This window comes from Tympanuchus pallidicinctus, unplaced genomic scaffold (genome assembly GCF_026119805.1).
Source record: "Tympanuchus pallidicinctus isolate F22 unplaced genomic scaffold, pur_lepc_1.0 scaffold28, whole genome shotgun sequence".
Classification (NCBI taxonomy): domain Eukaryota; kingdom Metazoa; phylum Chordata; class Aves; order Galliformes; family Phasianidae; genus Tympanuchus; species Tympanuchus pallidicinctus.
Window position 1 is genome coordinate 2,906,601 of NW_026294745.1, and position 25,635 is coordinate 2,932,235.

The window sequence follows — 25,635 nt, forward strand, 5'->3', positions numbered from 1 at the left end:
TACAGCTGGATCTCAAACAGAAGTGAAAAGAAGATATTTCACTGCTCCACTGTTAATGCTGATGCTTTGGACAGTGAGATTTTTCCACATTGCTAGTTAGTTCAATATTTACAAGCTATATGTATGGTTATGTCTTTTGTTTCTTGAGAGTTAATAGGAAAATTGATTTGTATGAATAATAAATGATAGCTGCTACAGTTCACAGCAGCTGTAGGTCCCTCCAACCTGCCCAGATGTACTGAAGATAAAATCCTCCTGCTTACCTACCTGGCAAATCTGATTGGTGAAGCCATACTGTGAAAATTATAGCCTGCATGGAGTATTCTGCAACTCTGATGGCTGAATAGAGCTGGAAGGGAAGAAAGCTGTTTACTCCACAAAATTACAAGTGATGTGCAGTGGGAATTGCTGAGGTCTTATGAGAAAGTCTGGAAAGTTACGTGAGAAAATGGAGAATGCAATTGCTGCTGCTGCTTTAGATAGGCCCTGGGATTTACTTCAGTTGTGGTTAGGAGGAAATGCTTGTCAGTAATCCTGGAGTGCATCCTGACAAATTAGTTTTTGGAAGACTGAGTACTGTCAGTTTTTTTCTATGTCAACTTAATTTTTTACTTCACTTTTTTTTTCAGGGTACATTAATACAGCACCTGAAGGAACACATTCTTCATGGCAACATGACCAGCAGTGACATCATTATGTACTACACAACGGCAAGTGTGGCTCACTGAGGCACTTCTAAAAAGCCTTTAATGCATTTTCCTTACAAGTCTGAGAGTTTTTCCCACAAATCTACAAGTTCATTTTTATGTACTTTTAGTTCTTGCTCTGTGAAGAGCCATCCTGTTTAACTGGGATTTACATAAATATATAAATAAAATATTAGGTGAAAAGTTTGACCTTTCTGATGAATGTCACATTAAATGTTTCTGATCTAATTAGTGAGGAAAACTAATTTATTTTTACAGCCTGTTAGGGTCATTGATCTCACCTCCTCATCAATTTAATCTGCAAAACAGACTCTACCTTCCTTCTTTATGTAATTGACCGTACTGAAGATGAGAATTTTTTGTTGTTCTGTTTTGATGGAGAAGGAAAAATTTGCACATCTGAGTTCAGCAGAGGGAAGGAATAAAGCTGAGTGACCTTTGGAGGACTTCAGCTGTGTTTTCTTTAACGTTGTTGTAGTGAAGAAAATGATTCTGCAGTCTTCTCTAACAGTGTGAGAAGGCTCATGTCTCTCCTCGTGTTCCTTTCTAAACTTTGACACCACTAATTGGTCTGCAGTACTTCTGCAGGGGAACTGTAATTACCTTGTCCTAATGTTGTTCCATATTGTGACTCGTGCTTTAAAGCTGTGTGTATAGGGAGATGTGGGATCCTATCTCAATAGGTACTTATGAGGATACGTTATGAGCATTCATCAGTAATGGGTGCCTGATCCAGTCTTGAGAGGAGAATCAGTGCTCCAGCCTTGTTTTCTGATTTCTAAACTGTGTGATTGGAGATAATCAGCAGGGAGATATAAACTCACGTGCTGGTTTAATTTTCAAACCTTTGGATGAGGAAAATGGAGGGGTAGATGGCATATCTTGCACAAGGGAAGAGGCATGCTTTGTGCCAGCTGACTGTGCAAAAAGTCATGATTTCTCTAGTTGCCCTTGGCTCCTCTGTAGCTGTATGACAGCAATACTCCTGGGCCTGTGGTAGAACTGCCAGTAAAGTGGACGAGTAGCTGACAAAGATAGAAAGTAATTTTGATATTTTCTCTGTTCTAGACTGGCTGGATGATGTGGAACTGGTTGGTGACGGCGCTTGCTACTGGAGCTTCAGTGGTTTTGTATGATGGATCTCCTCTAGTCCCATCACCAAATGTGCTCTGGGACTTGATTGACCGACTAGGGTAGGTAACAAATCTTAAGTCAAATGGTCTTTGCTTCTGTTAAAATGCTCACGTGAAACCAACCCCATTAAGGATGCTTTCTTGGTCAAAAGCTTGTATGTGGGGTGACACAGTTTTGGCTTGATGTTGAGTAGAACAGATTCTTTAAATTTCATACTATAAACAGTCTTTGAAAGCAGAAGAGACAAAGTTTGATCATTTAAAAATGGATTCAGGCATTTGGGTTCCCAGCAAACAAAGAATTTTGGTTCAGTAGTCAGTTTTCAAGAGCAGCCTTTTCAAAATGCAGTAATTGGGAGCAATCTGAAGAGAAATTTCTCAGAACACTCCGAACTTTTAAGAATCTTTTGTTTCAAGCAGCTCAATGTATGACTCAATATAACATGTTTACTTCAAGACAGAAGTTTACTGGAAAGGCTCAGCAGGGCTACTTATATTTCCATATTTTGCTTTTTAATTTATAGTGCTGAATTCTTAGCCGTTTTGTAGTTGTTTTACAAAGTTCTTTGTAGCAAACAGTGCTCAAAGTGCCCTCTGTCCAACCCCAGGAAAATGACAGGGATCAGGTGAACAACTGAAATCCTGTGGTGCTATTTAGCTGCTGAGTACACTGGTTAAACTTTGATTTTTGCTATTCACCCATTTTTCAAGCTGTAAGGAGTGTAGATCTGAGTGCTGTTACTTTATAGTAAAATGGGCATAATTTTTTTTGTTGGTAATTAAAATTAATTTGTTGTAGAAGGTGGATGCCAAAAGCCTGACTTTCTGACTCTTGATCATTAATAATTTAAACTTTGTTCTGTCTTTTGTGCCATGTAATATTTAAAGACTGTCATTTAGTCACTGGGTATTATAACTGAAAGTTAATATCTTGTTAGAATGCTTCCATTTGGGAAAAAAAAGACCAAACAAACACAACTTTCCTCCCCTACCCACAACCCCCTAAAAAGCATTGGAACAGGCAGAAATGTAGACTCAAGAAATAAGATGGCTTATTTTTAAGCATTGTTTCTACATGCCAAAAAGTAAGTGAAGATATCTCAAATGTGTCTGCATGTCTCACTTTTGTAATCTGGTGCTAAAAGCGGTGGCCATCTGTGTGGTGCTTCATAATGCAGTCTGTTCCCAACTCAGTTATGTGTTACATATTAAAAAAAAAAAAGCTTCAACATGTTAAGACTTCCTCACTTTACTGAAGATGCACCATGCTCTCCTTTGGTTATCTTGATGGTGCTATAAAGATGCTGTCGTGCTGCTCAGCAAGAGTTACTTCTGTGGACATCAGTGAAAGATCTATTTAAGTGAACTGTATTTAATAATTACCCATCAGTTATGTAGCATTTGGAAGGAAATAAAAGCAGATTTGTCTCTGTATGTGCTAGAGAGGAAGACTGTAAAAATAGAGAAGTATTATGTATTCTATCTGTAAAACAAGAAGTAACCTGAAGCATGGAAGAGAAGCAAGATACAGTAAAAGGAGAGATTTTTACAAGAGTAAAACTAGTTGGTGTGATTGGGCTGCATGGTAAATGAAGGAGAGATTTCTTCCTTCCTGCCCAAGGGTGGAAGCCTCTCAACTCATCTCATCCACCTGAATGGTGAAGAAAGGCACCCCTGATGGCAGTGGGGTAGCTCTCTTTCCATTTCTGAAATGGTGTGATTATCTCAAGTGCTGTTCTACCTTGCATCTTGCCTTTGGAGTGAAGATAGGATCTTGTTTTAACTTGGTTACACTGATGTATGTGTTGCCCTAGCTCTGTGCGTTCAGCCCATAGCCCTTATCCTAGTTTGTTTCTGCTCTTGTTATTGATTGAGTTTATTGCTGTAACAGAAAATGAATCAGCAGGGAGCGGTGCTTCTTGAAGGTCAGCAGAACCATGCAGCTAGCACTTCCCCTGATGGAGTTGGAAGGAGTAGAGCCTTCGTTTCAAATTGCACTGGAAAGCTCTTTTCTCTTTTTTTCCTTCACTTGATTTGAGTACCAAAAATTACCAGGGCTGCTCTGAAAGTAATGCCTCCTCTTTTATGATGTCTGCTCACAGTGTCAGAGGCAGATGGTGGTGGTAGAAGTTGAACCTTCCCGTCAATATTCTGCTACATTTTGTTGCTGTATGACAAATGGGAGTGGCTCATGGTTAGAACTATGTTGAAAAACAGTGTTTTGAAGCAGCTGAGAATTTGCTCTATCAAATAGTGCTATTGTGCAGTTTGTATCTGTGGTAACTTCCATGGTAATGAACAGGAGGCTCCTGAGCAACTTTCTAAACTTTCTCTTGGTTCCTGTTGAGATTAATGGCACCTCAGAGCCTGTTTGTTAAAGGAGTAAACAAGGATTCTATTTCAGCCTGCTGATTTCTTAAACTGGCTTTCATTGATTACAGAAAATAGCTCAGTTTTTGCAAATGCAGTGATTACTTTTCTGGAGGATTGGGAAGGATTTGCTGTGCTGTGCTGTTTGTGTGGGTTTTCTAGAAAGTATGTAAGAACTGGGAGGTGGTGTTTCTGGGCTGCATTTCCTGCATCAGCCCGAGGTAAATGTCTTCCCTCTCTTTTCCTTTCCCCCCCAGTGTTCAGTTGGGTGTTTAATACATTAAGATAGGGATGTATTAAAAGGTCCCTTTTGATCAGAAAGCCAGAGTTGCAGATATTGCATTAGACACAGAAGATTACATCCCTCATGCATTCACAGGGAACAGATCCCAGAACTCTCTCAGATCTTGCAGGATGGGTGCACTGGTTCTGAACTTTAGTTCCTGCTGTCTGCTCAGTTCAGTACTTCTATTGCTGATGCACAAGTTGTTCTCCACACCACTGCTCTGGGTACAGATATGAGGAGTGTCATGTTTCTAATTTGTCCAATATGCGAAATGGACAACATTCTCAAGGCTGTATTTTATTTATTACATTAATTGAAATATTTAACACAGTGCCTTCAGTGTTGTTGTGAACGTCCTATTTAATGTAATTGCTCTGGGTCTGATTGCATTGTCATAAAGACCAGTGATGTGCAACTGGGAGATAGAATGGTCTGCTTGGTTCTGGAGATGCTAAGCATGATGTCTGTACTTTAATGTGTGCACTGGCTGTTGTAACATAGGATTACTGTGATTTAATGAGAAGCCAAAAGCAGCTGGAATAGGAATTCTCCCTGAACCTTCCCCTCCCCCTCAAGGATACGTACAGCCAGGTACTGAATACTGCCTTTGCATGTACTTACTGCAGTGACAGAATTCATTTATTAAATTAGCTAGGCCAAGCTTCATGTTCAGTTAGACATCTGCAGCTCAGACTTCCATCAGTGGGAACACGTATCTACAGAGCAAATCCCCGACTGCTGTGTTCAGAGGCAAGTATTCTTTGTTACACTGTGCCCCAAAACGGCAAAATTTTGCTATGTTGCAGTGTAACAAGGCAGCAGGTCTGTGTTAAGCAGCTCAGTGGCAATTATGCCCAATTAATGGGGTAAATGTTGTAACGTTTTGTGAGGTCTTTGGAGCGTTCGGCAGTTAAGAATTCCTGTAAATGAAAGTGAACCTTTTCCAGGAGGTGGGAAGGCTTTGCTTAATATTTAAAGATAGAATTAAAAGTTTCAAAGCTACAGAAATGACGTGTGGTCTGAATTATTTTGATGGCTCGAAGGAATGCTCCCCTGCACTTAAAGCTTTAGGAGACTTCATTGCTTGACTAATCAATGCATGGAGTGCCTTCAGCCTCTGCTTACTGCAATGGGGATTGCCAACCTTCTGAATCTTAGTGTGTTTAAATATGTAAAACTTTTAAACTTTTTCTCCCTCTAGGATCACCATCCTTGGAACGGGTGCCAAGTGGCTTGCTGTGCTAGAAGAGAAAAACTTAAAACCATGTAAGCTTCTGAAAGCTATTGCATCTCCTTTGTTTGTTTTTTTTTTACCCTCTGCCCTGCCTTTCTTCTCAGATTCCAGCCCTTGTCACAAACAAATCTTACCTCATTTTTGTGGGTTGTAGTGTTGAACGGTTACAAACTCTTGTGAAGATTCAACCTGACCTTAGTTTGTGGATTTCCTCCTTTCAAGGTGAAACACACAACCTCCAAACGCTCCATACTATATTGTCTACAGGATCGCCTCTCAAATCTCAAAGCTATGAGTATGTCTACAAACACATAAAGAGCAGTGTCCTCCTGGGATCCATTTCAGGTGATGCTTCTATGCTATATGCATCTTAATTCTGTTCATTGCCTTTATATTTCCTTTTTGCTTGTTTGCTGCTGTGCCTTCAGGAATCCTAGACGTTGGAGCATTTGGGCTTGGGTAGAGTTAAACTGGAATTAATTCTCTCTTGTGCAGATACCTTATGAGTAATTCAGTATGCCATAATGAAGCTCATACAGGAAAGCTTTTAGATTGAATGTTTCTGATATGGTGGATGTTCTGCATTTTAGCTTCTATTTTTTTTTTTTTTTTTTTGAAGCAGGATCATTTATTTTGACTTGCTGTCCTTAGGGGTTGCAGGGTGAGATCAAGAAAAGAGTCTATTAACCTACAGAACATAGTGCTCTGAAAATAGCTGACTTCAGCAGGAAATGCCTCTTAGAGAGGTTTTTCCATGCTCCCGTTTCAATTCTTTTGTGCCACATAATTGGCACAGCAGACAGATTTTTTGTAAATTATATAATTAGAGAAATATCAAGCCCACATACGGTGTAGTTTGTTGTGAGGAGTGCTGGCTGAGGCAACTTCTGTACATAGAAGGTCCCTCATAACTCCTCATGCTGCTTTGTAATGAAGACTGAGTTTTCCCAGGGCTTTTAAGCTTCGTTTAGTTTGATGTTGTAGTCTGACTATTCTGCTTCAGAAGTCACTCTGCTCTTAGTAAGGGTAGTGCTGGATTTTAGACTTGCTACTACAGACATTGATGGTCTCAAATGTGGAAAACTGTTTTGATAACTAAAGCCAGCGGTATTGATTTAGTCTTAGAATTCTACATCTTTAAAGACCTGTAAGTATTCCAGTTGTGTGCACTTTCTCAATACCTATTTTTATTGGGAGAACTGCTCGTCCCCTGAGTATGGTTGCCTCCTCCTTGGCTGCCAATGAGAAGGAATAGAAGCTATGTATTGAGTGGAAGAGCTAGTTCAAGCTAATGAAAACAAACAAGAAAAGATTTCCAAGTGGTCTTGAATATCGAAGTCTGTGCAGTAGGGCTTGTTTGTTTTCTCATTATTACATAAATGGATTTTTTCTAATGACCCTCAAGAACCTACTGATATGGATCTACTGGAAGAAAAGCTATGCCTGAAGGAACTTTTCTGCGTGAAAGGTGTTCATGTTTGAAGCGTTGCACACACAAAACAGGAGAAGAAAGCTCTGCTGTGAGAAATCATGTAGCAGTGGTAATACTGACTGTTGTCTGTGCTGCATAACGTGGTTAGAAACATTTGACGAAGGCAGCAGTCTGACATCCTGGAGTTCTTATAGACTTCTTCTGTTTTAGGTGGGACAGATATAATTTCATGTTTCATGGGTCAGAATGTTACGATTCCAGTTTACAAAGGAGAAATTCAGGCCAGAAATCTTGGGATGGCTGTGGAAGCATGGAATGATGAAGGTACCTATTCTCAAAATGTTACTGCACTTACAAAACAGAGCAGTTATGATGTTAAGTGTGCCAGTCATCAGATGGCTGTCAGCTGTGAGTAGTGATTTCACTATAGAAACGTGTTCCACAAAACCTTTTTCTGGATCTGTCTGATCTGGAGTGTGAAGCATTACAATGAAAATAAATGTGTAAAAAACAAACAAACAAAAACCTCTGCTTTTCCATTGCCTTGAGGAAGCACACTGGGCCAAGTTCTAGCCTCTGTGTGTGTGTGTGCTAATCATCTGTGTTGCTGTAGATGCCAGTCTGTCCTTCCCCTGTGGTATAAGTGTCCTTCAGTTACTAAGTTAATAAGTCCTTAAGCTGAGGTAGGGATGAGTTCATGAATTAAATAAACTGTAAGATCATCAGTCATCCCTTACCTCATGTCTGCATCAACATCAACATTTGTTATTTACATGCAAGATGCTTTTTGCTTTGCTATTCAGTTGTTTACGGAAGGGAAATGCAGGAAGTAACTTTTTCTTTGTAAACAGGAAAACCAGTTTGGGGTGAGAGTGGAGAGCTGGTTTGTACCAAGCCCATTCCCTGTCAGCCTACACACTTCTGGAATGATGAGAATGGAAGCAAATACAGGAAGGCTTATTTTTCAAAATTCCCAGGTATGTGATGGAGGGGGTTGGATGTCGCTCTAGCTGCCAAGTGTAAAGATTGTATTGCTGCTATTGGGAAGGTACAGGTTTGTTCCTGCCCAGGGATGGGCAGGTGCAGCTCTAAAATGAGACTGTGAGGATGGGAACTCCAAAGCATATCTGGTAATTCTCACTCCATTATTTTTGGTGTTTTAAATATGGATTCAAATCACTTTAATAAGAATGTCTGGAAAGCTGCAATCCTATTTTGCTCATGCTCTCATTAGGCAGATATATGGCTACAACAGCTTGGTAATCTGCAATGCAGACATAAACTGCTTGGCATGAGTGTGAAGCAAAAGTGCTCGATAGGTCAGGGAGCAATCCTCCATTAATGAGTTCTACAGCACCTCTGCCAGGCTGCTCCTGCCTGGCAGGAATGGATCCTAGGGGATAAGTGCTAGCCTGCTGCTTCCATTGCATGAGGCTTAGGTATGCACTGCCTCAGACGTGCATGTTCTGCATTCATACAGGCTTTCAGTGCTGCTAAGAGTGAGAGGAAATGATGCTGACAGCCAGAGGCTTTCATCCTAATCACTGTGAGAACTCTGTTCATCCACCTTTTGCATATGCAGAGTGGTGATGCTGTACTCACTGCTGCCCACCGGACAGGGGCTCAGAGGAGCAAGTCCTTGAGCCCTTTCTTTCTGGAAAGGCTTTCTATAAAGAGCAGCATAGAAGCACAAGAAAAACTGGGATGTGCAGAGGAGATAATTATATAGGAAGATTGAGGGAATATGGGAGTTGGTCAGCATGAGTGTGACAGTAAGAAGTAGAAAGACACTGAGAGTTGTTGGGCTGAAGTAATGATGGTTCCGAGGTTTGTGTGAAACTCTTTTCCTTGTAAATAGGCTTGCAGTTGTAACAGCAATGATGGCAAATTGTGTTACATGATGTATGCAATCGAGGCTTGTTTTTCTTTAGGAAAAATTTAATAGAGCTGGCTTGAATTTCTGCTTGTGACAGTCTGCTGTATTGGTCTCAGTCTTAAAAATAATACGAGAATTATTCCTGTTCTGAAGAGTCAAATCTGATACTATGTTATCAAGAGTATTAAGCACATAAGCTCCTTAGTGAACTGCTGAGACCTATTGTGCAAACCCAGAGAGCTTCTTGCGCAGAATTGTACACTGTGAAAGAAGTGGGTCAAGAAAGACCAACGGGAATACTGTTACCTTTGTGAAAGATTCTTTGTTTCCTTAAATTGTGGTGTTCAAAGCAGAGTTTTGTCAGTTTTCTAGAGGATGCTACGTAGCCTGCAAACAGGCAATCAGAAAATAATCTGGGGTTTGATCAGAATGTGTGAGCTGCTTTTGTGTGTGCCAGCTTGTTGTGATAACTGCAGAAACAATCCATGCTGTGTTGAAGTACTGCTGCGTTTGCTGTGGGTGGCTCTTCAGGTACATCTGATGCAGTAGGATTCTTGCTGTACAATATAAGATGCAGAGTTATTACACAAATGTATTTTGTAAGTGGAAGAATGAGAAATCTGCTAAAAGCATTGTCATTCTCTCACAGGTGTTTGGGCCCATGGTGATTATTGCAAAATTAATCCCAAGACAGGAGGAATTGTCATGCTTGGGCGCAGGTACAGTATGATGGTGAAAGGGTTTTCCATAAGCAGGCCTTAAAATTGGCAAACTTACCCTTATTACAGAAAGGCAGCCATTGAGTTGTTAGAGATGATAGAAAAATGATAGATAGTTGATAGAGATGATAGATTTGGAGGTCACAAATAGGGGTAAATGTTATGCTTGCATTTGCATACTAGTGTTCAAAATAAAGGTGAGTGACTGTGTTGGAGCTGTCTGGCTCTGTCACAAACAGGTCTACTTACAGGCATAAGGTGTGAGGCTGCTGTGTGTGAAACACGAGTTTCTCAGTTGCTGAGAAGTAATGGCACACAACTGCAGTGCAGTGAAGTTCTAGGAAGTCTTTTTCCTGTTTTGTCAGTGTACACCTCTAAGCAAAGGAGAGAGAACTAGCCTGCATTTGGGCTACTGTGAGGAGGAGGGGGGGAAATGGGAATGGATAATGCTGGATTTCTCTGTACAATTTTGTTGTAATGAGCAAAAGGCCTTTTTCACAGCATCGAGTTATTTTAAAATTCTGTTTCTTATGTGGCTGTCTGCATATTCACTGCATGAGATGTGGAGAAACTTGGTTAACTGCATCATTTTTTTCTTTTGATCAAGCTGTAATTACATTTTAATGCCTCTTTGTTTTGTGTGTGACTTTCAGTGATGGTACATTAAATCCAAATGGAGTAAGATTCGGAAGTTCTGAAATCTATAATATAGGTATGAAATCAACTTTTCACATCCTTTAACTACAACCTTGTTGCCATAAATCTGAGATACGAGTGCTATAGAGGTGTCTGGAAAGGCTGAGTGATAAAACTTGCTCTTTTTCAAATGGAAAATGGTACATATTAACATGAACAATAAAAGTCTGTCCTGTACACTTGAAATTGGTCGCCTTCCTAAAGCATCTAGAGCAGATAGTGCAGGTGACTGCAGTCAAGTCACTGCAGGTGACTTGAGATGTTCTCTGTAAGATGTTGCTTTCATATAACAAGATCTTACAGGTATTTCAATCAAATTTAGAGAGTACTTCTGAAGCTATGCTTTCTTTTTCCCTTAGCCAAGCTCTTGACACTATTTTGTTTTATCTCATCGTTCCTGATAAGTACTTGAGCTTATGTTACAATAACTGATTGAAAAGAAGGATTGCAGGTGAAGCCAAAAGTGCAAAAGGATGGGGAGGCTAGGTTGCACTGCTGAAGCCTGTTCAATTGAAATAGTGTTCTTCCCAGTGCTGTGTGAGGTTTGGAGGATCGAGTTCCCTTAGCTGCAGAAGAGCCGTGTGGGTGTTTGTGGCAGCTGCCCTGGGTCATGCTCCATTTCTGCACTGCGGTGCTTTAGCTGGGTAACAGGCTTCTCGTGTTGGAAGGCTTACCCTGGTACAACTGACGTCTGCTTCTGCCTCCCCAGAATAGGGAACAGGGTTCTGTAGTATAAATAGCAGTTTTAGCAGGGACTGGTTTGAATCCTTACAATTTGAATCTAGTGCAGCCTCCATGAGGCTGTCGAGATGCAAACCGCTTCGTATCTCAAACGTCTGCCTTGTGGAGGGTGGTGTAGCTGCGTGCCAAGGTGTGAATCTTCCCTTGGGCACCTGTTGCCACACCTTGTTCCTATGTGATCAGACGTGTTAGATTTCTGTCTAAGCAGCAACTGGAGATCGGGAGACAAACCAAAGACAATAGTTTTGTGTAAAAACTGCCATCGGCTCCATTTTTGTTGTCCTGGGCCTACATACAAGTGGCCCTTAAAACTTCAGCTGAGCAGGAGTTAGAATCTCAAAGCTCCTGGAGGCAAGGCTTGCAGAATGACCTAGCCAGGAAGTCTGCTTTCCCTTTGTACATCCCAGGAAGTAATGCTTTCTTTTGCAATTACAGAAATCCTGTGTTCAAAATAAAACAAAACACGCACTAAAAAATGACTCTTCTTTGATTTCCAGTTGAGGCCTTTGAGGAGGTTTCTGACAGCCTCTGTGTCCCTCAGTACAACAAGGATGGGGAGGAAAGGGTGATACTCTTCTTGAAGATGGCTTCAGACCATGCGTTCAGCGAGGACCTGGTGAAAAGAATTCGAGATGCAATCCGTGTAGCACTTTCTGCCAGGCATGTTCCAAGCCTCATTCTAGAAACCAAAGGCATTCCGGTATGTCATGAAAAATGCTGCCTACTTTTTTTCTTTGTCACCTTGAATAGTAATTAAGGAGCAGTTGTCATTGCTCTTCAAGCCCACATGCATGGAAATTTTAGCATCTCAAAAGTGTATTCGAGCTTTATAAATAGTTTGTCTATGTTGCCTAGCAACATCATTTCATCTCCTTTTCAGCTAAGTGTGTTTTTGTTTTTTTTAACAATACCTAAAAATGCCCATTCTCAGCTTATAAATATACAAGCTGCTTTTTCTCAGTAATATATACTTGAAGTCTTTTAAAGGAAAATATTAGGAAGGTAATTTAACTTAAGCTTTTCACGCTACCCATGAGCTTGGTTTGTTTCTGTTTTCCAGTTTCAAATGACATCCTTATGAAAGCTGAGAGCGCTGAGCAAATTTATGAAATCATTTTGCAATCCGTTTCACTTGTACATCTGTTTAGCCATTTAAAATGTAGCTTTATCACTGTCTTCCCAGTAGCAATAACTAAAAATCTTTCTGCTTGTGAAAGGCAGAGAGGAAAAATGTACAGCTAAAGGTACTGCATGCTCAGTCTTCTGGAATTGTGAGCTGTAGTATTCTACCCTACTCCTCCTTGCTGTATGAACTCTTATTTGGGAAGCCCATCTCTTACCTAGTCCTCTCTGATACTACAGCCTCCTCAACAGCTCTATGGACACCTTATTGCAGGATGGGGATGCAGGCTGTGTTGTCTTGAGGCCACATGCACATAGGTTTGAGGCTTCAGACCCATCATTTTGTGCACTGGTACCTCATCTACTGTTCCAGGGCACAGGACTGCCAACTTCATAATGCACAGCGATCTGGATCTGATCTGTTGGGTTATTTCTGAATCAAGTTGCTCTTCTCCAATAGTATTAGCTTTACAATGTTGTCACAGCATGAACATAAAAGCCCCTGCATCTGACAAATGGTGAAGGTTAGATTTTTCCAGGCTGTGGTTTGGTTTCTGCATGAAGTGTTCAACTTGTAAGCTGCATAAATCACTTGGATGTACAGCATAAAGTTGATGGCAGTGAAGTGTTTATGACGGTCTGTCCCTCAGGAAAGCATGCTTAGATCATTAATTAGTTCACACTTTGAGTGAATTTAAAATGGAGTGAATTTTAATTACATTTCAGGTAAATATTCCAGTGGTAAAACGATCAAAGCTGTCTCCTATCTTTCTTTGAAGGTTTTGCTTGGAAAGGAAACCTCTTTTCTGCTACTTATAGAACTGTATTTTCTGATGGGGGGGACAGAAACCTGTCTAATCCTGACTTTATGCTGCCATTGCCTACTGGTGGAAATAGCACAGCTGTGCTTCAGTCATGCAGAGCATTGTTTTTCATGAGATCTCCAGGTGTTCAGAAACATTGTGGGCTCTGTGTACAAATCTTCACCGTCCCATCCTGACCTGATAAACACTGATCAAATGCAGCAGAAAAGGGAAGGTGTGAGGCTGCACTGTGGCTGGGTTCTTAGGTAGGCATTCTTATTAATCTTTCCATGAAGCTGCTGCATGAAAAGTGTAATTCTGTCCTTGCTGGCTTTGTTTTTCAGTATACGATCAATGGGAAGAAAGTGGAAGTGGCCGTGAAGCAAATAATTGCAGGGAAAGAAGTAGAGCAGCGGGGAGCTTTCTCAAACCCAGAGACTTTGGACCTCTACCAAAATATTCCTGAGCTTCAGAATTTCTGAAGCCATGTGTTCGTGGTTGTTGGTTTGGGGTTTTTTTTTCACGTCTGTCTTTGTTCTGTGTTTGTTTTGTATATACCAATGCTGTATGTAAAGGAAAAGCTCTATTTAATACCAGTGGTTCTTTTAAAAGAAAAAGAAATATCTTGTAAAGTGCATTCTGAAAGGCTCGGGTGAAGCTTAGCTCCCTTTTATTGCTTCAATATGCCATACGTCCAGCCTGGAAGGAGGAACCTGCCTGTGCTGATTTTTATATCTATGCCGAATGCGTTGTTTCTGGTTAGACTCCCCTCAGCAGCCCATCAGATGGGAGCACCATTAGCAGATGTTACAGTTGATAATAGAATATTTCTTTCACAAAATGTTCACGTTTTTTAAAAAGAGGAAACTGGATTTGTAACGTTTTTCTTTTTCAATGCGTTTTAGAGCCACCTGCAAGGAAGGTGCAGCAGTTGTAACTACTTGTCTGTGAAACACAGAAGCATCCTACGCGTGCATTTGCATGTTTTTATAAAGCCAAATCATAATGCACTAAATCGATCTGACTTGACTCAGAATAATTCCAGGCCCCAAATAGCTGGTGGTACTTCTGAAGGCAACTGCTGCTCCCTTTTGTGATGGAGCCCTCCTGTTGTTTCAAGCTCTTCATCCATAGACTTCAGGGGATTCCAGAGGTGGAGGAGCAATCGCTGCCGTATTGCTGGCGTAGCTCTGGGGTCTGTGCATGGAAATGATCTCAGTTGCTCTGAGTTTAACATCACTGTAGTTGGAGGCAGCGTTTGCCTCCTGGTTTTGAAGTTCTTTACTGGCAGCAATCCACCGTTTCGTTAGCTGAAGGATTCCAGTGTGTTCATTTATTAAAAGCTGATGATTTTCTAACACTTCTTTTTACTAAATGTCACCGTGAAAATGAAAGGCTAACATGTTTCCTAGCCCTGTACCCCTCCAGTTCATAAAGGGAGAAATACCATAGTGAGCATACTAAAACAGTAAAATGGAAGCACTAAAACCTTGTTTTCTTTTCCCACGAGGAAAATAGAATGGCAGCAGTTGCACTGAACCTCTGGCAGTCAGCATCTCCTGCACTATTTGAGTTTTGTGGGTTAAGTATTTAATGCATTAAAATAATGGATGTCCTTATAGTTGTGTTGAATGCATTCAACAGTAATAGAGTTAATTAAAATAAATTGATTCTTTATATATATATACATATATATATGTAATATATATATTTGTTTACACTTTCACTCAGCTATTGTCTTAATTTTCTTTAGATTGGTTGTCATGGAACCATTTGTAACTTAATTTCTGCTGATGATTTTAATGGGTTTTTAAGCCAAGTCTATCCCCACAGCAAAATGTTTGCTCTCTGAAAGTTTTATCCTGTTTCTTTCTGGTGCAGAGCCCAAGACAAGCAAACATAGGTGCTGGCTATGTATGCATGGCTGGCTCATTTAGAAGGTCACAGTAAACAGGAGAAGATGTGCTGCACGTGTGCTGGTGGCATTATGGGAAGGAGCTGCAATGTGTTCATGCTGCTAACAGGGGAGGAAGGGCATGGCCTGTTGTTTAGGGCAGGATCAAGGAGTTGTTGGCGGTGATGTTTTGCTGCAGACAGTCAATGTGAACTGCAGTTTCCTCCCCCTGTGACAAATCTCAGCCAGCTCAGTAAGCTGAATGCTGCTGCAGAGCTCATCAAGTCTGGCTGTTCATTCACACAGGGTGAAAGTTGCCCCTCTGTGACAATGTGAAGAACGCAGTCGCTGTGGGCAGCAGCTCCACACCCACCGTGGGGCTCAGAAATGCCTCATTAGCAAATGAGTCTTTAAATGAGTTGGTTTCCATTTGACTTTTTGAACTGTACCAAGTTGGATAGTATAGATGCTGGCGTGATAAATGCTAGCACATAAATACCAAGCACCCGTTAGGAAAGTATAAAAATGAGCTATCCAGCTGCCAATAACCTATGATTAAAAGTATTTTTAAATTCCTTTCCCCTCTGGCGTGCTATATATAAATTTTACATTAACTGTGACTTTGTATTCATTAAAACTTCATCATATTGCTCTTTAATTCATGCAAAATGTCTGTTTACAAAGCCCACAGACCCTTATTAATAAGTAATTTGGGGATATTTCATTAATTAAAGATAGTTTAGAAGCACAGATATGCTAAAAACATATACAGTGCCTACAGGCTGGTTTTTTTTTTTAATCCTATATCATACTGGAAAAATTATAGGAAGCTTTAACAGATCTCATTTGATCTCCTGCAAATGTCAGACTGTACAAAGGTGTTCCCAGACTGTATTAACAGGGGAAAAAAAGTGTGTGTGTGTGTGTGTGTGTGTGTGTAGGTCTGTGTGCTGGAAATGACCTGCTAGCTGTAAAGCCTTGACAGGTGATACAAATTCTATGCCCTGCTGACAGTGACCTCTGAGTGCCTCACCTGGTTTTAAAGCACTGAGTTTCAGAAGTGCTGGGGGCACAGCTGATGGAGATGAGGGGTGAGCTGTTCCTTGAGGGAGGTGGAGGCAGAGCTGCTGTTGTTCAGGCTTCCTGAGGCTGGCTCCTGCTGTCCTCCAAACAGCCAATGTACACCAAAGGTAAGCAAAGAGAAATGCAAGTGACCTGTTTCTTTAGGTACTGCAACACAGCTCTGTCCAGATGGGGGGTAGTTCAGAATGCCTGGAAAGGTGGGGGCAGCTCACCAGCTGGCAATAAGGAGCAGAGAAGGTAGTATCCTGCTGCCCATCTACAGCTATAAGCTAGCTGTGCTCTCTTCAGAGCCTGCATGTAAGGAAGTAGTGATCAAACATAGGGAAATAGGGGGCAAATGCTGTTTCAAGAGGATTCTTGTGAGCTCAGGTCTTCTGTCCCAAGATCTGCTGCCTTTGGGCTGCCATTGTGTAACCAGTGGCCCCCGGTTATGCGTGCTGCCTATTCTCAATCTGGGGTTTGCAGTGCTTTGCTTGGAAAATACAGATACTTGTGGCACGTGTGGGATGCAGAGAGCTCACTGCAGATCACTGTAAGCCTCTGGCATAAGTGTTCAACAGGGGGAACTTCAGAGCAGCAGTATCACAGCTGGGGGCGTTTCTCAGGCGGTCTTCTGCAAATCTGAGAGCACCTCCATAGAACTCTATAGCCCCATCCATTTGTCCTTGGCTCACAGTTTTATTGCTGCCATCATAAACGTGCTGTTGTCAGCTCCTCTCAAAGCAGGTACTTTCCCTCTCACTGCCTTCTGGTTTCAGTTAATTTCCATGGTTAGCAGTGGTTCCAAAGAAAATGAGCAGGCAGGCCACTGCCCAAGCGGGATGGAGCTGATAGAAGTTATGTGCAAAAGAGAAATTGGTTGTGTGAATTACAAAGTCGGTGATTTTAAAGGCAAAGGTAACTGCCTGGTGGAGTCCACCTTCCCTGGGGCTGTTGATGTCTTTTGTTCAGTGCATGCACAGTGAGAAGGATACAAGGCAGAGCAGTCAGTCACACAGGCAAATGAGCATTAAGGCAATATTAAAATGCATTAGTGGAGTGTGACAGCTTCATCCTGAGATGGAACTGCGGGGCTGGGGGGTTTGTAGGGTCACCAGAAAGAAGCTGAATGCTGTCCTGCATTGTAGCAGGAATGCACAAGCTTGGTGCAGCGTGGCCAAGCTGCTGAGAGCATGTGCTCCATTGAAGCGCTGATCAGCGTCAGCTGAAGCACCTTGCTGTGATGGGCTGTGTGCAAAGCAGGAGTGAATTGGTGTGCAGAGGAGTGGGAAACAGCTCCCGAATTGCTGTTAGTGGCTCTGAGGGCATCTTGAACAATTTGAGCTGCAGAACTGCAGGGTGCCCCCAGCACTCACACTGCAGCCTCAGCTGTCCATGCAATTCTCATGGTTCCGTGGGTCAGAGGAATCCTCAGCCACAGAGTTTGGGAACAGAGCAGTGCGTGGGGGAGGGAATCCTCAGTGTGCTGTTGCTGAGCCATTGTTCTGTAGCGTGTTAGCAAAGAATTAATTGGGCCTCCTTACTTCATAATTACAAGACCTTCTTTCTTGCCCTAACGCTTTGAGCATTGCTTTTGCAGAGTTCGAGAGGGTTATCAGCGTTCTGCCTGAGGTCCTGGCTGACACAGTGAGGACCCATAGGAAAAAAAAATGATTGTTGATTATGATGGCATATTGAAGAACGCACAGAGGTTCACACTGCTAAGGAATCTGCTCTCCAGAGTTCCCTTTGTCAGTGCCATTCCCTTCCTGTAGCAATTTAAAGGCAGAAGTGGTTGGTGCAGGGTAACATTCCCACCCCATGGTGGGGTTGAGCCTCTTCAGCTGCTGTTAGCTACAAAAAGGTACCACTGAGCTGAAATAACCTGCCTGCAGGAGCGGAGCTGAGCTGAGCAGGTCCTGTGCCTCCATGGGCCTGCCTGTGCCAGCCTGGCTGTGCGGCTGCTGCACTCACCTGAGGGTTTTAATTGGCCTGATACTTATGTATAATGAAATATGCCAGATACACGACACTTCATGAATTAATGCAGGAGTGTAAAGCATGGAGAGAGGTTCTGGTACAGGTTTGTTCTTCAGTGCAAATGCCAAGCGAGGCTGCAAATGGCCCTGGTTATCTCGCATCGAGGGGCCTGTTTCACGCTTTGCTTTAGGGTTTATTCCTGTTTGCTGAGCCGTGCTGCTGTGCAGGGACAGGGAACCGAGGAAGGAGAAGCCCAGAGCAGCACGAGGAGGCTGCTGTGTGCTGGGATCGCTGCTCCAGCTGCGCTTGGTGCCGCCCCATTGGATTTCCGTGCGATCACTCTCTCATCTCCCACTCTTTCTGTTCCTCCTGGTTTGTCTCCCTGGCTCTTCACTGGCAAAGCAGTTCTGCATTGGAGCGATGCATCGTCCTGTTAGGATGTAGCCCCTGCAGCACAGCAGCCCTGCCCTAATGGGGCCAAGACATGCATGGCAGTGCGGGGAGCTCAGCACAGCACCCGGCTCTCAGCTGCCTCTCTAATAGGCTCAGCCCTCGCTTTAGGGTCGCTAAATGCCATGTGCATACTTGAAGGGCATGAATGTAATTAATATTACGCTGCCTTGATGTGATTTGGGAGCAGTGACACACCACCATCTCTGGGCCTGGGAAGGAGCATTTGGCTTCGCTGCCCAACTCCTCCCGCGCCTCCTGAACATTCATTATGCCTTAAACACTCTCACACTGGGTTTTTTCAATGGTCTAATTATAAACTTCATTATAATTGTTCATTAGTTTTATTTTGTTCAATTAGCTTAACAAGTTGCCAAATGAAATACAAGGCTGGCAATTAGCTTGATCTGATTGTAATGAGCCACTCAAATTGGGTCACCAAATATGTGCATTTATGGCACTTTTTCTTTTCTTCCATCGGTGAACAATAACATAAATATTCAGAGCATCTCCTGCTCTAAGGAGTGGAAATTTCCCCGCTCATTTGTTAAAGTAGAGGTGAAAATCAATAGTTTTGTGCCTGGGAGCCCCTGTCCCGCAGAGCAGGATCTGAGGCTGAGCTGTGAGCAGTGGGGTCCCTCTGCCTTCAGGTTTCCTCATCTCTGCATCCCAACAAACGCCGCGTTCAGGCACCCTGCAAGCATTGCTCAACCAGCAGCCCCAGCGGTGCTGTGCCCTGAGCTCTCCCTCAGCTCCTATAGAAGGAAGGAGGAAAGCTTGGGCTGAGCTCTCCTCCCCCGGAGCTCCCAGAGGAGCGGGGCCGTGCTCAGAGCCATCAGCCCTTCCCTGCCGGACCCGGGGGCTGTGCTGTCCTTTCAGTGCCAACGCCGGGGCGCTTTGCACACAAAGGGGAGGGGAGCACTTGGTGCTGTCTGAAAGACGAATCTCCCGGAGCGGCGGCAGCGGGATGCGCTGCGCTCACAGCCTCTCTGCTCCTAATTCACTTTGCTCGCTTTCTATCAGCTTCATTCCTGCTGGGCTCAGATCAGGCAGGGACAGCTGTAAACAGGGCCGCCGCAAGCTGCTAAAATTGCAAAAGGGCCGCACCACACATGGGTCTGCATTCTATTCGAGCAGTTACAGCTGTAATCTCCATTAATTTTTTGCAGTGCTCCTGGTGGCAGGAGTCTCTCCTCTTCATTAGAGAGGCAGACCTGAATTTCTGAGGATGGGGGGGCGAAGCGTTGCCTGTCTGGGCTTGTGCTGAGAAGATCCCTTTTCTATATCTGGCCTGGAACACCTCCCTGCCCTCCCTTGGGGCTCTGTGCTGCTCATGCCCTCCCACCCATCTGCTGGCACCAAGCAGTACAGGTGACAGCACGGCATGCTTCTGATGCAAAGGTAATTCTTAATATGGATGGAGCCCGGTGAAAAAGAACAGCTGGATCCAATCGAGGTGCTGATTAAACCCATATCTGCTCCACCTGCTGTGGAGCCAGAGAAGCACAGAGCCCCTCGCTGAGCATCTGTGCTTCTTTGCCACTGGGGAGCAGGAGCTGGGTTGCCCCAGCCTTGGGCAGAGAGCAAGGAGACCTCACAGCACAAACTGTGTGTGAAGCCCATGAGCCCAGGCTCAGTGGAATTAAGGGCTGCATGTTCTGGTTGGTTCAAGGGCATCAGAAACATGGTGCGAGATCGCACCTCTTTGTTTTGACAAAGCTAAGAGATAAAATCAGGCTCCTCGTAATTATGCAAATAACAGCATCTCTGTGGCATGCGACTGATTCTTCTGTACACAATTATTTCCTTAAAAGTGGGTTTTACGACCAGCTATTATGGCAAATAAAGAAGGGATAACCAAAGGATGCTTTATGATCTGAATGTAGAAGAGGCCTCACTCCCAGCCGCTGTCGCTCTGTTTGGGTGCAGCAGTAAAATACGAGGCTGCAATTTGGTACCACGTTCATAAGAGTGGCAACAACTGCGAACCAGAGGACAGCAAGTGGAACAGAAAAGCATGCTTGTGCAGGGAGCGGAAAACCCAACTCGGGGACCTGTTTGCGAGGCTCCCAGAGGGATGCTTTCTTCGGTTATTCAGCTGTTTTACCTTGCTGGATTGATGGCAGTCGCAGCAACGGCTTCCCGAAGGGCCGCGCTGGCTGTCACCGCCATCTGGTTTCCAGCAGCGCGGCATTCAAGGGCAGAGGTCCGGGGCTGCGCCCTTTGCTGACCGCCGCCTGCGTTCCTCCGCGCGGCCCTTCGCAAAGCGCCTCGCGAGGCTCCGCGAGCGGCGCGTTTCTTTCGCAGCGCATTTTTGCACGGCTCTCGGCGAACCGCTGCGCGCGCCGCTTTGCAAACTCCTGCTTCGCAGGGCTGTTTGCAAACCCCATCGCACCGCTCCTTGCAGAACGCTTCTCCCGTCTCCTCGCCCTCAGCTCGGCACACCCCTTCGCGCCCCTCCCGGCCCGCCGGCCCCGCGCAGTGACGGCGGCGGCCGCGAGGGGGGAGCCGCGCTCTTCCCTCCGCCCCGCCGCGCTCTGCTCTCTCCGCTCCGCTCCGCTCCGCTCGGGCCGCCCGGGGCAGCCCCGCCGCCGCTCGGGGGGATCCGGCCGGGCCCCGGGGGCAGCGGCCTCGGGCGGGCCCCGGGGCGGGCGGGGAGGAGCGGGGAGCTGGTCGGGCTCGCACGCGGAGCCCTCGCTCAGCGTCCCGTCCCCGCAGGTGAGCGGGGAGCAGCGGTGGCCATGCGGCGGTGAGAGCGGGGCGGTGGGGCCGTGCCCCCCCCCCATCCCCAACCCCATCCCCACCCCCCGCGGGGCTCCGGAGCGGGGGAGCGGCGGGGGAGTGGTTACCGGCGGCGCCGCGACACCCCCGGCCCCCGCCCGCCCCGCGCCCATAAATCAGCACCATGACTACTTCTGGGCATGGAGCGAGGAGGATGCTCCCCCCGGGCCCCGCGCTGCTCCTGCCGCCGCTGCTGCTCCTCTGCCGAGGTAACCCCTCCGCCGCGACCCGGCAACTCTTCTTATTTCTTCTTTTTTATTATTTCTTCTTTTTTAATTTTATCCTTAATCTTCCTTTTCTTTTCCCCCCTCCTCTACGCTTCGCTTTTCTGAACGCGGCTCCGTGAGCTGCCCGCTCCGGGTCGGGGGGCACCGGGTGGGGGGGGGTGGAGGAGTTTGGGGGTCCGCTGGCGCTGGGGAGGGAGGTGTGGGGAGCGCTCCGGGAACGCTCTCTTTTGCCGTTGCTGAGGGGCTTCTTGCAATTACTTGCAATAAAACTGGGGCTACGCGGGCAGGGTCGGGCCCTTGGGGGGGTTAATGCCTCCTACGCTTCTCCTCTGCGCTTTCAGTCCCCGGTCCCGGTTCGGAAGGGGCTCCCGGAGCAGCTCCCCGCGTGCCGCCCACTGTGCCCGCCAGCGGCTGCTCGGAGCCCGGCGTTACGGAGCGGCGGGGCTGCAGTCTCGCGGCGCTCCGCTCGGCCGCGACACGGGAAAACTTCCGAAACGAAGCCGGGGGGGGGGGAAAACCGAGCGGAGGGACGCAGGCAGCGGCTGCAGGATGAGGAGAAACGATGTGGGAAGGGTTCCCGTGGGGCAGGAGGGCCCTTTCCCTGCCCGGGCTGTGATGGGAATCCCGCCGAGCCCAGGTGGTGGGCACAGCAATGCTTTCCTGCGGGCACCGCGATGCTCCGCTCTGAGTCCTCAGCGTTTAACCAAGGAGAGAGTTAAAAACAGCGAAGGAATGTGGTCGTTCTCTTTTTTTTTTTTTTTTTTTTTTTTTCTTTCTTTTTTTTCCTTATTGCTTTGCCACGTTAATGGTAATCTTTTCTCTGCTGTTCCCCTCTCCTCCTGTGTGGGCAGCTACCATGGTGAGATCGGGCTGTGGGTGTAATGCTTCCAGCACGGATCCGAGTGCTTCAGCATATGGAAAGCCGGCTGTGGCTGTGGGCCTCCCGCCGGGCCGTGCTGCGCCCTGTGGGTGGGGGCTCTGGGGGCACAGCAGGCTGTGGGTGTGTGCCACGCACACCTGTAGCTCCCTATGGCTCCCTGTGGGGCTGAGGCGAGTGCGCAGCCACGGCTTCAGCATGGGGCAGCTGTCTGGAGCACGACCTCCAACACGAGGCCAAAGGATGCAGCCACCCATTGGTCCAAAGTTCTCCTGCAAGGCTGCTGTGTTCAGACCTGAGGAGAGCTGTGGGGCGGGCGGTGTGTGTGCTTTGGGGTGTTTGTCCCCGTGCTGCTTTGCATAACGAGTGCCTCCATGTTGTGGAGAGGCTCGTCAGGAGCAACGAGGAGCAGCTGTGCTGGCTGCTGTACAACAGGTTTGCAGAGTGCAGTCCTGGAGTTGTGGGTTATTTTCTGCACGTCGGTGCAAGTTTTAGTGTTTTGCCTACTCAGACTCCAAATGGATGTGGTTGAGGGGCGCCAGGGTCAGGCTGTCATCGCCAGCTGCCTCCAGCTCTCACACCCATCAGGGCAATGCATTTCAGGCATTTGGCTTCTGTTTTCTGTCTGTGCGATCCTCCGGCAGCTGCTGTGCAGGTGGTGAAGCTGCTGTGGGTTTAGGCACCGTGGGGGCAACGCTGTGACCTGGGCACCGTGGGGCTTCTGAGAGGGAAGAGCCCGCACTGCTCCTGGGTCTGCTTGCTTTCTGCAGCTCGGTTGCAGAGCTCCATGCGCTGACACCTGACTGCAGCTGATCGATAGATTCTCCTGAGGTTTGGATGCCAAAACAGTTACATTAAAAAACAAATCAATACAGTCCAATTAATGTGCTGTATTATTACAGGGGATGATAGGGGCTCCACAGCTCTCACCCTGAGCGCTGTTAGCTCTGTGTTTAAGGCAGCTTAGCGTGGCAATGAGACGTGTTCCGTGCGCTTCTCATGCTGTGATGTGAGTTGCTGTGACTGCAGGCATCCCTGCTCTCCCTCCTCCAGCTTTTATCCCCATCCCCTCTGCGTCTCATGGAGGAGGGATCAGCAACCTGCTGACCCTCTGGGCAGGGATATGCTCCTCTGAGCAGGGTGGGGGATCTCCGTGCATTTCCTCTCTCTCAGAGTTCTCATTCCCCGCTGGGATGCTGGAATTGATGGGAAGGGCCTTGTGATGCATGGAGCACTCCCTGGGAGGGTTTCCTACTCGCACAGGTTGGGCTGCAGGCTCAGGTGCAGTGCAAATATTAACATTTCTTTCACGCTATCCAGAAATCCTCTTGCTGCACACTTTCAGCTTTTCTTTGTTTATGTAAACGTGTTTGATTTCTGACAGCGTTCAGAAAGCTTCATGAATTTATGATGTGCTCCAGATTCGAGTACGCTTTCTCGCTTTATTATTATTATTTTTCTTTAAAAACGCTTTCTTCCCAAATCTTGGCCATGAGATGGAGAGAGAGAGAGACGTGTGTCAGCAATCTATGGAGAGGCAACGTAAACACCATCCTTTGTCAACCATCAGTTTGTTCAGTTTCAAAAGCAGCCCAGCCTCCCGCTCGATCCATTTGCTGTCACAGAATGGGTCCAATGGTTGAAGGGGTGGGAGCTGCTCGGGGAGGAGCAGCTGAGCCTGGGCTGTGCCTGCATTCACAGGTGGAGGCTGTTGGTAGAACAAAGGGTGAGGGATGCTGGTGGTGCTGAGCTGTGGGTTGTGCTCCACAGGTGCAGAGCAGGCCGTTGTGTTGGCACTCATCTTGCTCAAAGGCATTCTTCTCCAAGGTGTTTGGAAGTAATGGAGCAGCTTAGTTACTAACATTATTAAATCCTCATTGCTGTCAGCCGTGAGAATTAATATACAAAGGTTTCTTCCTCTTTTTTCTTAATGCAGCTCAGTTACTCATTTTCTGTCTTTTGCTTAGGAGTAGCCCGCTGAAAGTTATTACCGTGATATTGGTGCAAAGAAAGGTTCAACTCCATCATTACGAAAGGAAAAGGCAAGTGAAACATAAGACAGCTTGAATTTTATTGCAGTTGAGGTACTTTTTTTTTTTTTTTTTTTTTTTCCCCCCGTTTCAAATATGATTCATTCTTCCATCTGTAGCTCCCAGAGGGGGATGAGAGCAGGTGCTGCTGGGCTGCAGTCCATGTGCTGGGAGCACGGTACCTATGGGCACGAGGAGCAGAGCGGGGTTCTGCCCCATTACGAGAGTTATGGGAAGTCTTTGGCACAGGGTGAGAGATGGAGGTGATGTTCTTACGGCTGATATCAGCACCCAACCCTGGCATGCAGGGAGCAGGGCTGCCCTTTGAGGGGCTGTGCTGCAGAGCTGTTCTGCAGCTGCAGTCTTTTAGAGCCCAGGTACCCATCCGCATCACACACAGCAAAGCCATCTGCATGTGCAACACCCTTGGAGCTGTGATGAGCTCACTGGTGTGAGCTGGGCCCCAGTTGGTGTGCAGGACCCTGTCCTGCCGTTATCTCCTATGAAGGCTCTCTCTTCCAGTGGGGCACTTGCATTTATTTACTTCACAGCTTCTCCCATTAGTATAATCATTACTCCTTGGACTGGGTTTGAATTCTGAGCATCCCACTGTGGTACTTAAAGAATTAATTACAGTGATGAAAGAATTCCTCTAAAGACTCCTATGAATTGGTCTGGTTGAAGTGTTTTAGCTTTGCTTCAATTGGTGCAGCTCTTGTCAAAGGATTGTGAGAAAATGCATGGGTCAGTGATTTAGATTAGGCAAATTATGTTAGAAAAATTGATTTGATTTAGAAAGTGAGCTTTCAGATGGTGGGGAATTGCCTGCTTCCTCCTCTGCTTTGCTGCTGTTCCCTGAGGATGAGCGGGGTGAAGCACACAGGGTAACACAGGACTGTGCAGGAGGGCAGGGCTGAGGGCTGTGGGCCTCTGCTTGGTTCGGTGGGATGGAGACCAGCAGTGGGTTCCTGCAGAGCCCCTTGGTGCTCAGCACCCTGCTCCAGCTCTCCTCCTCACCCTGTGTTTCCCCATCAGAATAGAGGTGCCCCAAGGTGCTCGGGGCCTTTAGTGAGTCTCACTGCTGGCAATTAGGGTGAGGGCTGAATGTCCCCCTGCCAGCAGCTTAGCTCAGCCCTGCAGTGGAGGGGTTGCAGAGCAGCAGCCCATCTGTCTGCTTGGTGGGAGGAACCTGTGCTCATTGCACAGTAATCAGTC

General features: G+C 45.9%; 2 protein-coding genes across 5 annotated transcripts in view; both read left to right on the forward strand.

The window, feature by feature from the left end:
• Positions 1–13,979, forward strand: part of AACS (acetoacetyl-CoA synthetase) — a 36,977-nt gene extending 22,998 nt beyond the window's left edge. Inside the window, exons 9-18 of one of the 2 annotated variants that reach the window (XM_052691189.1) lie at positions 630–710; positions 1,776–1,900; positions 5,698–5,762; positions 5,953–6,075; positions 7,373–7,486; positions 8,014–8,139; positions 9,688–9,757; positions 10,411–10,469; positions 11,692–11,894; positions 13,464–13,979. In XM_052691189.1, coding sequence (XP_052547149.1) covers positions 630–710; positions 1,776–1,900; positions 5,698–5,762; positions 5,953–6,075; positions 7,373–7,486; positions 8,014–8,139; positions 9,688–9,757; positions 10,411–10,469; positions 11,692–11,894; positions 13,464–13,601 — 1,104 coding nt within the window. In that variant the 3' untranslated portion in view covers positions 13,602–13,979. The remainder of the gene's footprint in view (positions 1–629; positions 711–1,775; positions 1,901–5,697; positions 5,763–5,952; positions 6,076–7,372; positions 7,487–8,013; positions 8,140–9,687; positions 9,758–10,410; positions 10,470–11,691; positions 11,895–13,463) is intronic. The other variant, XM_052691190.1, reaches the window with a different exon arrangement.
• An 881-nt stretch (positions 13,980–14,860) lies between these two features.
• The window catches only part of TMEM132B (transmembrane protein 132B), a 184,738-nt gene continuing 173,963 nt past the window's right edge, over positions 14,861–25,635 (forward strand). For 2 of the 3 annotated variants that reach the window (XM_052691186.1, XM_052691187.1), the window contains exon 1: positions 21,364–21,495. In XM_052691186.1, the coding sequence (XP_052547146.1) occupies positions 21,411–21,495 (85 nt within the window). In that variant the 5' untranslated portion in view covers positions 21,364–21,410. Of the gene's footprint in view, positions 16,994–21,363; positions 21,496–25,635 lie in introns of those variants that run through there. The other variant, XM_052691188.1, reaches the window with a different exon arrangement.